Genomic DNA, 18,293 nt, shown 5'->3' with positions numbered 1-18,293 from the left:
TGACAGAAAATTGGTCCTACCTTATACCTTTGAGTGTGATGTTATATAAGGTGTGATATCTTGAGTGATGTGCTTTTATATATATATATAAAAAGTTGGAAAACTGTTTATGTTTTTGATACTTACAATTACTGCACATAAAACACAGGCACACATAAAAAAATAAAAAAAAACTTTTAAAGAATCCAGTATTTATAGATAGTTACAATAAATACAGGTTCTGTTGTTTGGTGTCACTTTAAGCTTAGTATCAAAATGAAAGTTAGTCAAAGTTAATGACAGATAACATTGTGAATATCAAGGTTAGTTTGTAACAAATTATTTCTAGTTTTTCAATTTGATGTTTAAAAAAACACCAATTTTTGTTGAGTAATACATATATCTAAGGTACTGTATACCAGTTAGTCAAAAAAAATCTGGTTAAGTTAAATGTGGATTTTAAACTCGAATATTTACTAGTTTAAAAATACTGCTTTTAAAAATGACAAAAACATTGAACAAAAACAACAGTTTCATATGAAGATGGCATTGTAAAATTCGCATAGCAGCTTCATTTCCCATAATGCATGCCTAGCCCAACGCAAGTCCAGAGTGCTGAACAATCTTTGAATTTCGCATTGTGTTAAAGTCAAGTATTAACATTGTGCCATTCACTATCATGCGCAGTCACTTCTGTGTTTTCTCAACTTTTTGGTCATTTAGCAGATGTTTTTTCCAAAGCAGCACACAAAGGACAGTCCACCTGGTGCAACCTCAAGGTTGGTTACTTGCTCAAGGTAACAAGGTAACAATAGCTCACAGCTCATTCCTTGCGGTGCTCAAACCAGCACTCTGGACCTGAGAATTAGTCACTATACCACACCACCCACATTTACATGTTTAACAGGGAATTCCTGTTGCCAGGTTATGCTGCGGTATATTTTGATGATGTCTCTGATTGGGCCACGACACATGGGGCAGGACGGGTTTGACATATCCTTTAGCTTCCCACCACAAATGTAACACACACACATGTGTCCACATGCATACAGCACTGAGTCTACTGGCCTCTCACAGCAAATCAAACACTCCTCTCCAGCAATCGGACAACATGATGGGGTATTGTGAGATTCTGAGGACAGTGAGTTGGACGTTGTCCCTGGAAACAAAGAAACCACAGACAGAACTGCAATGAATAATATACTATTAAGCCCTGTTGACAAAGGCTGTAACAAATGAATAACAAAATAAAGACCATTTCACACAAAACACGAATTTTCACTGCAAGAAAAGATTTTCAAAAGAAACAATGGATTCTTTAGGAGCTTTTCACATTGCTTTCAAAGTTATTTTTTTTTCCATTTACCCTGAGATTAAATGCCCTAACCAATCAAATATGAGCTTTGTGTATGAGCATGGAAATGATATTGCTGCATCTCTGCCTTAAATCACCTTTTAAAAAACTCTCTGATCATATGTGGATTGTCTTTATGATATATTTCATGTTGCTGCATTTTTCAGCAATATGAGAAAGGAACCCACCTGCAGAACTGCTGTGGCTGTGTGGGTGGGGTTGAAACTTGTTAATAAATCCCCTGAATGCTGTTCTGTGAATCTGATTGTCTGGGGGATAACTGCAATTACTAATGTCTGTCATGTGAATTTTGGAAGAAGATGAAGAGTAACCACAGGATGTACCTAGAAAAAGAACAAAGAAAAAGTATTACAAAAGAGAGAGTGATAGGGATGAGGGTGGTTTTGTGTATGTATTTTAGAACAGACTTTACCATGTACAGTAGTATATTTGTGTGTTCCTGATTGTCTGTGTATGTACTTGGCTAGTTTAGGGAAATAACTGCCCCCAAAACTGAGCTAAAATTGACAAAACCTCACTTTGGGGACATTTTGGGATGTCCTGAATTGGAAAATTAATCCAAATACTTTTTCTTTTTTTTTTTTTTAAGTTAGGGTTCTTCTAGAGTAATTATAATTAGCTTTATATTAAAACAATATGAGTCTATTGTATGTCCCATCCCCATTTCAAATTAAACATATATGTGTGTACATTTTGTTGGTGTTACACCTACCCAGTATGCTGATTTGCTTTATATGCGTTTGTAAATTGAAGATCATCCACAGAGGAGTGGAATTATCTACACAAATCTCTCGGTAGGCTCTCCCTCCATTATGACTCACAAGCACTTCCCCTTCTGCAGATGCCCGAAAGCCAATGATATCTCCACCCATGAGCGGTGAAGTAAGGCAGCCAAAAGCCCAGAATTCCCTTCGGTCCAACAGGTCCTCTGGATTGACCGGTAAATGCTTCGGGTTAATGTGGGCTGGATTACAGGAAGTGAATCCATAACACAAAAAACTATTCAGAGTTGGTGTCACTGTTTGAGACTTCAATACAACTTTTAAGAAAACGCATTCTCCACAGCGCAACGGTCGATGTGTGAACACCAATGCACAGTCCTCATGCCTGTTGTAATAACGCACTGCTATGTATTCGGTCAGCAAACGTAGACCGTTACCATGGACACAGTGAAAATGCAAGTCATCGTGGAGCTGAGGTGACAGCACTGAGTTGAGGGAATTTGGGGAGCTCGAGAAGGATGGCAGATCTTCTTGTAGGTCAAGCTGGGAGCAGTTGCTTGACAGGTGCCAGTCATCCATCACTTCATTAGTTACAGCAGGACTGAAATATTCAGCTGGGACCATCTTACTGTCTGCAAAACAAACACACATACAGTACATAAACACACACTACATCTAAAACAATGTTGTGGTAAATAACTAGTGGTGAAAGAACCACAATTACTATTGTTCATACTTAGGGTTAAAGATTTGAACAAACCCCTAACTTTAAGTATTAAACATTACCACATAATTTGTCCCACACTGTTTGTGCTGCAAACATGATACCTCAAGTCATGTCACTTTTTCAGGAGAGGAAGTCTATTACTTTGCTAAGCGACTGGTCATTGAAAAAGGGACTCAAGCCGTATCCAGAATGTCACTAGCTGGGTTTTCATCCAACTATTTTTATACTCATTTTGAAATTGCACATAAGAAATCCTGAATGGAAACGCTTGACATGAAAATAAACTTTCTAAACTTGTAAAAAAATGTAATGCGCTAGGAGGAGGTGGATTTTCTAGAGTTTCCCATTAGTTAAAATGCATATTTATTCTTCCAGAATGTTAAGATAAGTTTTTTTTTGCTGTTAAAAGCCCATATTAAAGAAATTGTTGTTGAGCATTTGATAATCGAATCTGGTGCCTCTGAACCCCAAACACTATTAGAAACTCATCTGGGTCAATGGGATGTCCGATGACTTCTGAGAAAATTTTGAAAATCTTGTGCCAGAAATCTTGAAAGCTAGGACAAAGTGCGTAACTATGAAGTAGGGTCGCTTCAGAAGCCTTGCATTTAGCGCATATCGGAGAAACATCTGGGTAAATACTATGTAATTTAGTCTTTGAGTGGTGAAATCTGTGCAAGATTTTAAATTGGATAAGGCAGTGTCTGGAATTTATAGAACATTGTTTAATTTCCTTGAGGCAATCTGCCCACAGCTCGTTGGGAATCTCCATCTCTAGTTCCTCCTCCCAAGTGGCCTTAATTGAGGATGTAGATGGTAACTGGGAGGACTGAAGGGTATTATATATGCAGGAAATTATTTTTTCTTTGCCAAAATTATCCTTAAGACAAGTGTCTAGACAGGAGGTGCCAGCTGTTACAAACCTTTCTGAATAAGATTGTACATAGTTTCTAAATTGCAAAAACCTAAAAAAAATTACTCGTGTGGAGTTTGTATTTTTTCTGAATCATTTCGAAGGAGACAAAAGTCCCCTCCGAATAAAGGTCGCCTACTGTGCGGATACCTGCATCCCTCCAGTGGTTAAAGACCTTGTCAAGTAGGGAGGGTAGAAATGTGGGATTATCAGCTATAGGAAGTGATAGAGATAGCATCTCCACCCTGAAGTGAGTTTTGAGTTGTTTCCAAATGCTAATTAGATTGCTAATGACAGGGTTGCCTCTGTAGATAGTTTTTTTTTTTTTTTTTTTTTTTTTTTGCAGTGTATAGGTGAAAGTATCACGGCACCAATGTCATACAGGGAACACTCCTCACTTTCTAACCTAGGCCAATCTAGTTGTCCACTTCTGCCATTTAACAGTATTATTATAATTCTCAGATTCGCAGCCCAGAAGCAGAAACGAAAGTTTGGGAGTGCTAGACCCCCCTCGCTCTTGGGCTTATTAAGGTGCATTCGCTTAATCTGGTGGTTTTTATAATTCCAGATAAAAGGCTAAATAATCTTGTCTAATTGCTTGAAAAAGGTTTTGGGGAGGAATAGAGGAAGATTTTGCAGTAAATAGAACAGTTGTGGAAGAAAGACCACATTAATAGTGTTGACTCTACCAATCAGAGAGATAGGAAGGGTCCTCCAAAACTGAATCTTTTTTTGCAGTTTCACTAAAAGGTGAATGTGCTGCTTGTAGGAAGCTAAACGATTTGGTTACAATGATTCCGAGGTAGGTGAACTTTTCTTTAGAAATTTAAAGGGAACTTGAGAAATTTGAGAGAGATCCTTTAGCCCGACTGGTATGAGTTCACTTTTGTTTAGGTTTATTCTATAACCAGAGAATGAGCCGAATTGTTTAATAACATCTAAGATTCTGGGAATACTCTACGCGTGTTTGGTTAAATATAACAGGACATCGTCCGCGTACAAACAGATTTTCTGTACGGTAGATTTAGTACAAAACCTGTGAATTTATTCATCTGAGCGGATTGCTTCTTCCAGGGGTTCTATGGCCAGGGCGAAAAGAAGTGGAGAGTGTAGACAGCCCTGTCGGGTTCCTCTGTGAAGAGCAAAAGAGGGTGACAGCAATCTGTTTGTAAGTATTTGTGCCCTGGGGTCATTGTATAAAATTCTGATCCAAGTAATGAATTTCTCTCCAATGCCGAATTTCTGGAATACAGCAAAAAGTATGGCCACTCCACCTGATCAAATGCTTTTTCGGCGTCAAGGGACAGAATCACCAGATCGGTACGGCTGGTCTGAGAAGCAGACCCGCAACAAAGCCAGTCTGGTCAGGCTTCACTAGCTTCCCCAAAAGTGTATTAAGTCTATTGGCAAGAGACTTAGCTAAGATTTTTTGGTCAACGTTAATAAGGGAGATTGGTCTGTACCCCCAGCCTCCCCTGGGTCCTTGCCCTTCTTGGGTAGGACTGTGACTACTGCCTCTTTGACTGACTCGGGGAGGTGTCCCTCCTCCAAAGCCCCAGAAAACATTGTGATCGTGTAGGGGGCAATTAAGTTGTTAAACGTTTTATATATCTTGCTAGGAATTCCGTCGGGACCAGATTTACCTCCTTTCAAAGACATTATTGTTTTGTTTAACTCTTCTAATGTTAATTCTGCCCCGAGAAACTTACTATCATCTTGATCTAGCATTGGTAAATTACAACCATTTAAAAAAGTCTCCATAATAGAGGAATCCTTACTTGGTTTGCTGGTATACAATAATTCATAGAATTGTTTAAAGCGATTATTAATTCCTTTAGGTGATAACACGTACATGCCTGATTCTTATTTAATCCTGTGAATTGCGCAGTCACTTTCAAGTTTACGTAGCTGTCTAGATAACAGCTTGTGGGGCTTGTCACCGAACTCAAAATATTTTTGTCTAGTATACATTAAAGATCTTGAAAACCTTTCAGATGTGATCTTATTGTATTGATATCTGAGATTTAATATTTTATTGTGTAATTCTAAAGAGGGTGTTATAGCATTCTCGTTATCCAGCAGAGCAAGCTGTAGTTGAGTAGATGGTCTATCTAAATATGGGTGGAGAATGCAGTTGAAATCCCCTCCTTATGATTAAATCAGTAAGAGACAAATCCGGTATCTGTGAAAACACCTTTTGGAAAAACCGAGGGTCATGGCATAAATGGCGCCATTGACATGGAAAATATTTCTCCCGCAGCTATGATGAATCGTCCCTCTTTATCAGCAATCATAGTCTTGCGTTTGAAGGGGACTCCCTTTCTTATTAAAACAGCAGTACCCCTGGCCTTAGCTGAAAATGAAGAGTGGAAAGATTTACATATCTCACCCTCGTGTGTGAGTTGTTTTTAAGGTGAGTCTCCTGTAAGAATATAATATCCGAGTTCAGTGATTTTAGATGAGACAGGACCTTGCCTCTTTTAACAGGATGATTTAAGCCTTTAACATTCCATGAGGCAAAGTTCAAGTTGATGCTGAACTGCCTTCAGCTGACGCTGACTAGTCTGAGCAGGAATTATGAAGACATGGAAGCTACTGTGACATTGGGGACATAGTGAAACAGAAGATGAAAAGAAAGGAACACGTGCATTGGTTGATACAATCGTTGTATGCAATTGTCAAATCTTTACTGAAATGCTTTAAATGTCTCCATTTGTTGTGTGTGCAAAATAAATGTACCACTACCCCCATCCAAACTTTGCGCACAGCATTGATTCCAGAGAAGTTTCATAAATGTCAAAACTGAACTGTAATGAAGTAGATATTCTAGTTTTTCTTTTTACAATACAGTGTACAAAGTAGGTAATATGTTACCCGATCAGTGGCGTAACTACCAGCAGTGCAGGGTGTGCAGCCGCATTGGGGCCCGGGGAGAGATGAAGGCCCGAAAGCAGAGGCGGACTGCTCGCGGCATGATAAGTGTTCATCTATAAACTCATCTTCGCTCTGTGAACGTACACAGTTTGCATGCATACACGTGTGTGAGTTTTCAGCAGCAAAGTGCAACTGAAAATGAGCTTGCCTTGAACACATGATGTGGCAGATAGCTGGATAAAGAGAGAAGAACTTCAGCGTAGTGAATCTGAGTGAAGTGGATTCCTTGTGTGTTTGTATAGTAGTAGTTTAGTAGTAGTAGTAGCTTTGTAAAGTTCAGATTGGGTTAAATAATGACAGCTAAATTAGTTCAGCTGTCTCTCAGGGTTAACTGATGTTACACCAACACTGACCACTGATATCAATACATATGCATATGCACACACACACACACACACACACATGCCGTTTGAATTACAGGGACACTAGAGATGTCCTCAAAAACCACATTTATAGCATAATACCCTTGTAATTACTAGTGTGTAACTTAAAAAAAAGTCCTTGTAAACCACAAAAACCAACTCACACACGCACACAGTCTGTCAATATGATCACACACTTCATACTTCTAAGACAGTGCTATCTGACTCAGTGGAAACATTGACTATTTTTACTCCACCGTATGAAAGGGGAGAGTCACACACAAGATCTTTTCAAATTGTACCTACATTAAATTATAAAGATTAAAATAATTACAAATTCTTTATTCTGCTAACTCACCTATCACATCTTTTATTCTTTGTTTGGTTTTGATGACATTGGTACATCATTGAACATTTGTCAGAAAAGGTTTTCTTAAACAGAAAAAAATAAAAAAATAAAAATAAAATATATATATTTTTTATATTCAAATTTTCATTTGCAGTGCAAAGGTTTAAACTATGTTTAAAGGAAGCTGAATGTGGTATGAAGACATTCCCAAGTCAATTGGGACCAGCGTTTACTCCCTGACCACATAGGTCAGCTCACTGCCAACTAATCAAGGAAAACTGCAGAATAATAAAATACTATGGCATCAGTATTCAGAATATGAGTTAGGAATGCTATAAATATCCGACTGTTTTTAAGAACTCAGGGAAATTTTATTATAGAGTGTTATGCAAGGACATAACTATATTACCTTCTGTAGGTAAATCTGGACATAGACATAAATTCAATACAAGGTTCCCACTAGTGTTGTCAAGATGCCAAAATTTAAGTAGTTGGTACCGATACCAGTGAATTTCATGGTTCTGAATACGAATTTCGATACTACAGCAAAAATACGCTAATATGGTAATATGCAATTGAACACGCCCCTTTAGTCTATTTAAAGGTAAATTTCATTGTAAACAATAAATTAAAAGGAATGCATGTTTCCTTTCATTTTTTGTTTATAAATTAAGTATGAATTACTTAAGTGTTAAGTAGGGCTCTACTGACATTTCCCCCAAATTCTTTTTTCATGATTATTTTTCCAGAATTCCATGTTTTAATCAAATCTGGCCTTGTTCCTAATGGCCAAGGGTTACGTTTAAAATTTTGAATGCATTAATTCGGTGACCAAATGGACTTTAAATGTATTTATTTTGTTCAACTTCCCACTTTTTTCACTTTGCCAGCATTCTGGAATTCCCAAGCATACGTTTTCCATTTTAAAAGAGAAAGTGTTGCTAGGCAACCCTTCCAATCTTTCTGATCTTTTTTCCATTGAGCATTTTTGTAATTAGGATAAGAGGCTATAAATCTTGGATTCTATTTCTGTTTAAATGTGCATCTGCTTCTAACCTTTACAACTCATCAAGGAATCAGCACATGGTCACTGAAGCACAGCTAAGATATAGCCCAACATTAAACAGCAAACTCTGAATGGCATGTCATTTGATCTCTACAGAGTTACTGCACAGAGACTTCCGGCAAGCCAGCTTCAGGCAGTTTGATGGCTTCTTAGTTTAGAAGAGACATTATAAACTTATTAAACATGATATTTCATATAAGAGTGGAGAGAAATGTGGACTCACCAAGTAGCTGAACTCCACGGGTCAGCCCGTAAATGTCAATGATCGCCCATACTGGCTCTCCTGCTGGTACACCACTAAAGAAGAAGATTGCAGAGCCCTCATTAACCTGGTAAAACACTTGCCCTGTATTATCCAACCAAAAGGAGAGAATGGTTCCCTCTTCACACTGCTCCTCGGGAAGCGCTCTGGCCCAAAATCCCCTCTCGCAAACCAGATCCGGACAGGCAAATCGTGGCAGCCAGGCTGAACTTAGATCAGACGGGTCCACTGTAGTGAACCCCACTCGAAGTGCGCCACTCCAGCAACCTTGTCTCTTTGTGATCTAAAGGCCAAGAGAGAATAAGAAACATCTGTTTTACAGTTATTCACTTTATGCATCTTGATCAGTCATGTTGCTATTTGTTTGTTTATGCACACTCGATTTAAACTTGGCCACATAAATGTCACTGCAAAACGGATATAAATCTCATCTGTTGTACTTTCCCTGTGGTGTATGCAAATATGATTAAGTTCACTTCCGTGATGATGCTAATGCCAGGCAACAAAATTTTGCTGCACTTATGGGGCTCATAAAAACTAAAAACAGGGTGTATCTATAATTAATTTGAGGATTGCATTACAAAAAGGCTACCGCTGTAACAGTATGTGCCAAATTTTCTTTGTTGTGTGGATTGCAGGGCTCTCAAACTTCTGCATGCTGATATTGCTCCGTTAGCAAGGAGGAAAAATTACGTATGTGGCCTGAACAAACCAGATGCATTGACACTTGGCCTAGTCATCTCTTGTATGTGTTTCAAACAACCTCTTCAAAAAAGGACTAGATCTTTTCATATTCAGACAGCTATTTAATAAAAAACATGCATGTAGACCAAATAAAAGAGACCACTAACACTTTGCATATTCAAAGAATGCTTACAAACACACAAAAAAAGTGAAAGAAGCTATTGTGTGACTGTGTGTGATGCTATAAATAGAGACCAGCGGGGATGTTTATCAGACACGTTTATTCTTGTTTTTTCAGCATTCCCAAACAACCTTATTCACCAGAACAAGATAACGGCACAACCTCATATGTTAGCATTTCTAGAATTCTCTTTCTCTTTTCCCTACACTGCGTCGGGAAAGTTTGAGATGGAGTGATATGTGAGGGCTATTTTGGGACCACACAATGTGGTTTACTTTGTGGTATGTGGGGTGAGAGTTGGGTTACCACACCTTCAGCCGGACCTGTTCGTAGATTCTGACAGGTCGGCTGGTGAAAGTGATGGCATTACAGAAGCTGGCAATTCGGCACACGCAGCGCTGTGTCTTGTCCATCAAGATCTGAGAACCTTTTGTGTTGGCATGGAAAGAGAGTGGCAAAGGGGCTTGCGGATCTGGATACATGCTCTCCTTCAGAGGGTGGCAGTAAAAGGATCCTCCTTCTGGAAGAGGAACATAAAAGAGTTACATTGTTTATATTCAACAGGCAATAACAACAGTGTAAGTTTGGTCAAAGTACTGTAATTTCTTTCTAAGAGCTCTGCTGTGTGAACAGAACACAGAAAGTACTAGACAAACAACTATGCAAATCTTTATCAAGAACAGAGACAACAAAGAATTCACAGAGATAGAAAGAGCAAGACAGAATGCAGGTTTCTGCTATTCAGAAGTCTGTCAGGGTGCCAAAATTAGGTGATGTCTCCAAACACATACAAACTCTCACACACTAGTAAATCAATAGCTATGTGTGTCTAACTGTTAAGACAGCATCTCAGTCCATGAATTTGTTATTTGGCATAATGTTGATTACCACAAAATTATTTTTAACTCATCCCTCCTTTTTTTTAATAAAGGAAAAATTAAGGTTACAGTGAGGCATGAGTGAATGGGGACAATTTTGGGGGGTTTTAAAGGCAGAAATGTGAAGCTTATCATTTTATAAAAGCACTCACATTAATTCTTCTATTAAAACTCATGTATTATACTTTTGAAATAGTGAGTTTTTTAACAGTTACAGATTGGCCTCATTCACTTCCATTGTTAGTGCCTCACTGTATCCAAGATTTTTGCTTCTTTTTCTTTTAAAGAAAAGGAGGCATGAGTCTAAAATATTTTTGCAGTAATCAACATTATTCCACAAATGCTGTCGATTGAGCTTAACTTGTATTAAACCCAGAATATTTTTTAAGGCAGCAATTAAACTTAAGTTTTCAGTTTTAGTGGGATGAAATTTTCTTCAGTGTGGAGTGTGATGACAAGTATTGTAGTTGAGTGATAAGAAACTCAGTTCTGGTATAATAAACAATAAAGAATATAAAATAATTTAAAACGAAAACATATAGCCATTAAAGAGCACCAAAACCGCTTAATTGATAATCTCACACGGATAAGACTGGCTTGTGATCAAACACTCTCTCCCCAACTCCCTTTCATATTTTCCCAGACCTCTCCAAAGCATTAAGTCAAGGACATTGTGCTGTTTCTGAGCCATTTTCCTCTTAATTAACTGGTGTTGACATTTCACTGTGTGCGGGTCAGTGATTGAATCTTTAGCAGTCAGTTGCACAAGCATGAGACTGATTCTACAGACTTTAACCTATCTGCATGATCTCTGTGTGGGCAAATGAGGGCAGGGTGAGTGTATTTGTGTATGTGTTATAAAAGCATCATTATACACTGTATACACACAGCAAGCCAAGTGGGACATTAATAGGGGGCCAAAACTACCTGACCTCTATTGTCACGATACCAATAAATTAACAATACACCTGATGCTGGACACATTCGAACACACACAGGCACGCCAATCAAGTGTCCTATCATTAGTCACAGACAGCAATATACTTCTTTTTCATCTTGGTTCGAAAGGGTGTTAGGGATGTTGTCTTGATTATAATGTCATATCACATTATGTGTGTGGATTTTCTCTCTCTCTGCTCCAGGCAGTTGCTGGCCTAAGTGTCAGGTTGATTTAGTGTGAACTTCGTTTACTTACTATTTAAAGCAGAAGTGCTCTATTGCTCCCATTTTTTTTTTTTTTTTTTTCTTGTTCAGAGAAAGAGAGAAAAACATACGCAAATCTAAAACAGTGTGGGAGTGGGAGGTTTATTTGGGGGCAACTACGATGGGTGCGTACTTAAATGTAAATTATTAATAAAGAAATTAATGATATATTATTATTATTATTATTATTATTATTATTATTATTATTTTTAATGCAAAAACATTTCCTTTAGTGTTAAGGTTAGTGAATGGATTTGTGTTAGATTTGGTCTGTAGAAATTATAATTAGCTTTATATTTACACAGACTAAAAGAATATCTTAAAATAGTGGGAGAAGTAATGGATTTGTACAATATGCAAATACAAATAAAGAGAACAACGTTGTATAATAATTCATATTCATATATGAGTCCAGTACACTTCTTTCAGTGATTATACAATTAAAGAAAGAAGAAAAAGCATATTTTATTATCACTCACCATGTAGACTATTACGGGATACCTGCCCACCCATTTGAGGAACAGTGAAATTGTTCTGATATTCCGTGATTTGGTCTTCAGTAGTTCTGCATTTCAGGCAGCATAGCCCGCAATATCTGACAGATACTCCGCTGGTTCTAGTAGCAACCTACCTAGAGTACTGAAGCAGTACACAGACACACATGCAAACGCGCTGCCATTCAGCGAGACCGGACTCTCATTAACATAAGAGGCGGGATTTGGGAGATCTACTGTAGTAAAGGATTCCCTCATGAAAATTAATTAGCTTGCGCGGAGCTCGACAGTAAACATCTCATTAATACAGTAAGATTCTTCTGAGGAACCCGTAAATTGATGTAATAGAATGTAAGCAGATTACCGTTTTTTTCCTCAAACGATGGAGACACACCTCCGTTGTTTTGGCAGTCAAAAACTGAAAATAGGATATTTATACGATATAACACAATAGTGGAAATTTATTTAAAAATATTGTTGAAAAGTTTAGACATCTCAGATCTGTATTAAATCAATATGGTGCCTACTAAAACACCTACTAAAACACTTGATAGCTCTGAATCTGAGCACATAACTTCTTGCGATTGACATGTCTTTGCATTGCAGTCTGTATGCTAATGAATGGTGACATCATCGCAGTCAGCCCGCGCTGCACTCTTCTGTCATCAGTTTGCTGTGAGTTAATGAAGAGACTATTTGGCAGAGACGGGCCACTTCTATTAAAATGAATAGGAAATATTGGAACGCCCAACGGTCAGCAGATGTTGAAAGGAAGTCCCGCCTTATAGGTAAAAGAGCCAATCACCTTTTAGAGATAAACGTCGCCTGTCAATCAACTCGAGAACACGCATGCGTATTAGCTATACAAGACCCTTGCGTTTTTTTTTTTTTTTTTTTTTTTTTTTTTACATAATCTGAGGCAGGGGCATAGGCGAATGTTTTTTCTGTAGCCCCTGATCAAATTATTATTATTATTATTATAATTTTTTTTTTTTTGGTGCTCCATTTTCAGCTTCAACGCTTCACGTGAACAACTGATTTAAAAAAAAAAAAAAAAAAACCTTGACTGACAGGACTACGACTAGTCTAGTTTGCTGGCGGCACCAAGGCGAAGCACTGCCGGATGGCTCAAGTTCAGCTCAGGACTCAGGAGGCTATTAAAGTCAAGAGCAGAAATTCGAGGGATATGATCTAAATATGAAAAAAGACGAATACCAGTCTTATCACACTCATATGTAGTTTATCATTTGTTTCTGTGCATTTATTTATTTATTTATTTTTGTGGTGGGAGAGGAAAGGCATATTTCCGGGAGTGAAAGGTTTTTCAAATAAAATGAGAACATAATGATCACATTTAACAACATTAAGCGTATTTTACATATTTAATATATTTAGCTATGTAAGGTGGAATATAAAGTGTCCAAGAGGTGAAACAACTAAAAGAAACTGTTCGGTAATATTCGGGAAAATGCAGCGGTGTTGGTCCAGGCCGGAGCGGCAGACCGTTGATCCCGTTCCGATCACCCTGGTCCTCTGTATAGCAAAGCCAACGCCTTTAGCCAGCTGCTTCCTTATATAATACGTTAAAATGAGTTGTTCATTCTTTTTTCAGATGGATATTAGACAGTTTTTTACATCACGGCAGCAGGGAGTCTCAGTGAAAACAGGATCCAATACATTCAAAGGACGATGGCATCAAGAAATGGTAAGCAGGTGCAGGCACCGCATGATAGGGACTGTATGATTGATTTTATCATAAGAAACGCTTGTTAATATTAAGGTTGGTAGGTAGATTTTGTATTGAACTTGAAGAGACAATAAAATTGTGTAAAGTAGATAAAATGTATGACTGGCGTATGTATGATTTAGGCATGGGCAGGTGCCCATGTCAACCATGCCTAAATCCGCCACTTCGCAAGGATAACATAAGATCAATGCATTCGTGCCAGTAAACAACAAGACAAGAGAGTGCATGACAATGCCAAAAGGGCGAGCCTTGCATTCTCACACAGAATAGACAAGACAATAAACATGTATGTCAGAGCTCAGCCAGAAAGACAACAAAAACACAAACAGAAGTGTCTGAACCCTTACTATTGTCTAAAAAAATGGATTCAAAGAAAGTGAAGAGTGACTGAGACTAACATGCATCTCCTCCTAACATTTCCTTTTGTGTTCCGTGAAAGAAAAGAAGTCACATAAGCTTGGAACATCATGAGGGTGAGAAAATTATGATAGAATTAAAATTTTTGTTTGACCTACCTTTAACAGGCATTTAGAAATACATTATTATTATTATTATCATTGGATAATTAATTATGGTTAAATGTCCTAAGAATGATGTACTCTTTTAGCAAATATAACTGCATTTGCAAGGGGGTAAGCACTTAGCAGGGCTGGAAACTCATTCAGAAAAACTTTGTTCACAGTATACCTCTTATGTCAGCCCCTGAACTTGGCAGACTCTAGTCACACCTCTGATCTGAGGCAAAGAAGCAAGATTTATGATATCAGTGATGTCAGAGTTTTCTGCTGATTTGAAATATGTTCTTTGATTGTAATCCTGACCAACCGTTTTGGGGAATTCGGTCTGTATGCCGCTTGTTTACATAGAAAATAGCTGTCCGGGATAGTTCCAAGGATGGACGCTGAGTGGACTCACTGGACTGATTTGTTGAAAAGACTTTGGTTACTGACGGGGTGAGCGGCCTGAGGTGCTCCTTTCCACAACTTGTTTAAAAGTTTACACCAGTGTAAACATATACTGCAATTTTTTTGTTATGGCATAAAGTAACATTTAAGGATGTCTGGGTGATTAAGATATTTTTGGTCGAAAACAGTTATATTTTTTTATCGTATCAGCCTGTAGGCTTAGTCAGCAACAGGTGTTTCGTGGTAACACTTTACATTAAGGTTCCCTTTTTAAAGGGTTTGTAAAGGGGTTTATTAATGACTAATAACTCATCTTCAAATGCATTAGAAATCATTTATGTGCAGTTATAACAACATGAATAAAAAGGGTGAAGTTCATACAATACCTGCCAAATAGTGAGCCAGTTTTTACTCACATGTAATAAATGCTTAATAAATTGACCTATTCATACTTATTTTAATTAAAATCATGAAATGTCATAATTCATTAATTATGTCATGATACATTAATTATGTCATGATACAGCAAAAATAGACTATAATAGGGAAATTAAAGGGTGTTGTTAATATATTCATTACTCTAATGTCTTCACTCATGTCACATTGCTGCCGCTACACAGAGTGGTAACCGATGTTTCAAAGTTGGAATGTCTCAGCCAAACACCTTTCAGGGGTTCATGCTCATCCACAGCAATATCTGTAACTTTCTCTCATTTATCAAATGTATATCTATATTATTTACTTCTCTTCATTTTAAGTCATTTTTATTTGTATAGTGCCTTTCACAACACACATCGTTTCAAAGCAGCTTTACAGAAAATCATGCATTAATAGAAAATGAAACTGTAATATCTTAGAGTCATCTAAAAGTCTTAGAGTCATCATTGTGTAGTTTGATTATATATGATTATGAAGTGTGTATAAAAATAAATAATTAAATAATAATTGTATTTAGAAACCCAGTGAGCAAGCTGAAGGCGACTGTGGCAAGGAACACAAAACACCTTAAGATGTTGGTTAATGGAGAAAAATAACCTTGGGAGAATCCAGGCTCACTGTGGGGGCCAGTTCCTCTCTGGCTAACAGCATAAATATAATGCCAATATTACTTATTTATGTGCAGTGCAAGTCATGTCAAATGATTAAACTAAGTATTAAGGGTCAGTGTTTAAACAAAGATTTTGTAGGAACTGTAAGATTAATGACTAATGTCTTTGAAGTTCATCCTGGATTAACTGCAAAAGTTCATATAGATGCAATTGTCCTTGTTAGTTGGCTGATGAAGGGTTTTGTTGGCAGTTAATTGATAGTATATGTATTGCATTTTAAGAGTGTAGTCCATCATTAGACCAAGGTGATGCTGGCCGGGATCAGGGAGGTGTGTCGCAGTTTAACCGGCGGGTATTTCTGTGAGGTCTATCCTAAGTCCAAGGTTCAGGCAATGGCATATGAAGTATCCCATGTCTTATGGTTGGAGTTGCCATCAGTTCATCCGCTGAGGTCCATCGTAATAGACTGAAGTGATGTCTGGCTGGCACCGGCTGCATTTAAGAGACACATAGCAGTGGAATCCAATACCAAGCAGGAATGCAGCTGCATCTGGCCAGTTCTGGTGACCTCACGATAGGAGTCCCGAGGTTGAGACATGGAAACAAATAGAATAATATTAGCGTAGATGTCATTACATTTTTTGCAGAGTTATAGATCATGATCAGTGTGTCAGGTTCTGGCAGACCTAACTAAAGCAGCCTAAATGTGTGGTAAATAATAAATTAGGTCCATTTCTGGCTAAATAGATGAGTCTTTAGTCTGGACTTAAACTAAGTGAGTATTTCTGCATCCCGAACAGTGTTAGGGAGACTATTCCATAGTTTAGGAGCCAAATAGGAAAAGGATCTACCTCCTGTTGTGGATTTTGATATTCTAGGAACTATTAACAGGCCAGAGTTTTGTGATCGAAATGAACGTGATGGAATATAGTGTGGCAGATGGTCACTTAAGTACTGTGGAGCTAAACCATTCAAAGCTTTGTATGTTGTTAACAGAATTTTACAATTAATAAGAACATTTAACAGGTAGCTAATGTAACGACAATAAAATGGGACTAATATGATCATATTTCTTGGTTCTAGTCAGCATGGCAGCTGCATTTTGAACCAATTGAAGTTTATTTATTGAACTTGCCGGACATCCTCCCAGTAATGCATTACAATAATCTAGTCTTGGGGTCATGAACTCATGAATTAGTTTTTCGGCAACAGCAACAGAAAGCATGTGTCGTAACTTAGCAATATTTCTTAGGTGGAAGAATGCTGTTCTACAGACACTGTGAATTTGATTTTCAAATGACATATTGGTAACAAATATAACACCTAATTCTTCATTGTTGAAGACAATGTAACAGTACATCCATCAAGAGTCATCGAGATGCCCATTTTAGGGGGCATTTATTAATTAACAATATCTGCACCTTCTAGTACAAGTCTTGATGTAAGTTGAATTTACAAATGCAATTAGCAACCTCAAAAAAGGTATGCAAGCTGAACGACCATGGCAAATTTATTGAGTTATCCATGAACTATTCACTGTATTAGTGACTTACCAACATTTGTAAGCTAGGGAAAGTGTACCTTAATGTAAAGTGTACCTTAATGTATAGCCAATCACCGCTTTGAAAATTAAGAGGACGTCTAACCAATCAGCTCCACGTTTTAAACAACACACAACTTAAACAAAATAAAATATCATAATCCATTATTGAAATCATAACAAAATATAATATATATTTTTATAAAAGTAGTATTTAAAAAAAAACAAAAAACATATATGTTTAGATTTTTTAAATCAAACTGCCAGAAGCTCACTGGCTACGTTGGCTACTACCAATCTTGTTTGCAAAAATTGTATGGGAAACACAGCTGGTTACTGGAGGGTCACATGACTTATCAAAGCTTTGATTGGCTAGGAGGTGGGACACAGGTAAGGAAAATGCGGGAGTCTGGAGCTGCAGTAGTTGGGTTTCCATCCAAAATGTTTAGCATTTTTTAAGCGCATTTCTAAAAATTAGACTTAAGAAAGTACGAATTGTCACACGTTTCAATCCACTATGTAATGTGCATTATCATGAGGGAGCTGCCTCGTCATGATGGAGCAGCTGAATGACCTCTCCCTGCTTTTGGGACAGTTTTATTTGCAAGATTGGTGCAAGTATCTAATTTTATTAAATGCATCCATGAGACATCGCAGAATAAGTGTAATATCTGCTATAATGTGGGCTGAAATAGCTGCGATGCCCACACACCGCCAGTCTACGTATACCTGGGAGCTCTTAAAACTGTTCTGGAGGATTGAAAGGTCCCACTTTATCGACCAGCTGTGGGTTAAAAACTTCCGAATGACAAGCGCTATGTTCAAAGAATTGTGTGCCAAGACCTTTCGGTGGACTAGTCATATGGGTCAAAACATGTCATCGTTTTGCGAATAAACCACTTCCATCACCACAATTTCAAAAT

At 37.7% G+C, this 18,293-nt stretch overlaps 1 protein-coding gene across 1 annotated transcript in view; it reads right to left on the bottom strand.

The window, feature by feature from the left end:
* Nucleotides 1-464: 464 nt before the first annotated feature.
* Nucleotides 465-18,293, bottom strand: part of LOC127410806 (E3 ubiquitin-protein ligase NEURL1-like) — a 41,895-nt gene continuing 24,066 nt past the window's right edge. Inside the window, exons 3-8 of the mRNA XM_051646013.1 lie at nt 12,115-12,200; nt 9,866-10,074; nt 8,651-8,972; nt 2,067-2,708; nt 1,522-1,677; nt 465-1,138 (exon numbers count right to left, since the gene is read on the bottom strand). Of these exons, the coding sequence (XP_051501973.1) occupies nt 852-1,138; nt 1,522-1,677; nt 2,067-2,708; nt 8,651-8,972; nt 9,866-10,074; nt 12,115-12,200 (1,702 nt within the window). The 3' untranslated portion in view covers nt 465-851. The remainder of the gene's footprint in view (nt 1,139-1,521; nt 1,678-2,066; nt 2,709-8,650; nt 8,973-9,865; nt 10,075-12,114; nt 12,201-18,293) is intronic.

Source organism: Myxocyprinus asiaticus, chromosome 20 (assembly GCF_019703515.2).
Source record: "Myxocyprinus asiaticus isolate MX2 ecotype Aquarium Trade chromosome 20, UBuf_Myxa_2, whole genome shotgun sequence".
NCBI lineage: Eukaryota > Metazoa > Chordata > Actinopteri > Cypriniformes > Catostomidae > Myxocyprinus > Myxocyprinus asiaticus.
Note: the sequence above shows the minus strand (reverse complement) of the source record. Positions and strands in the feature narration are given on the sequence as shown.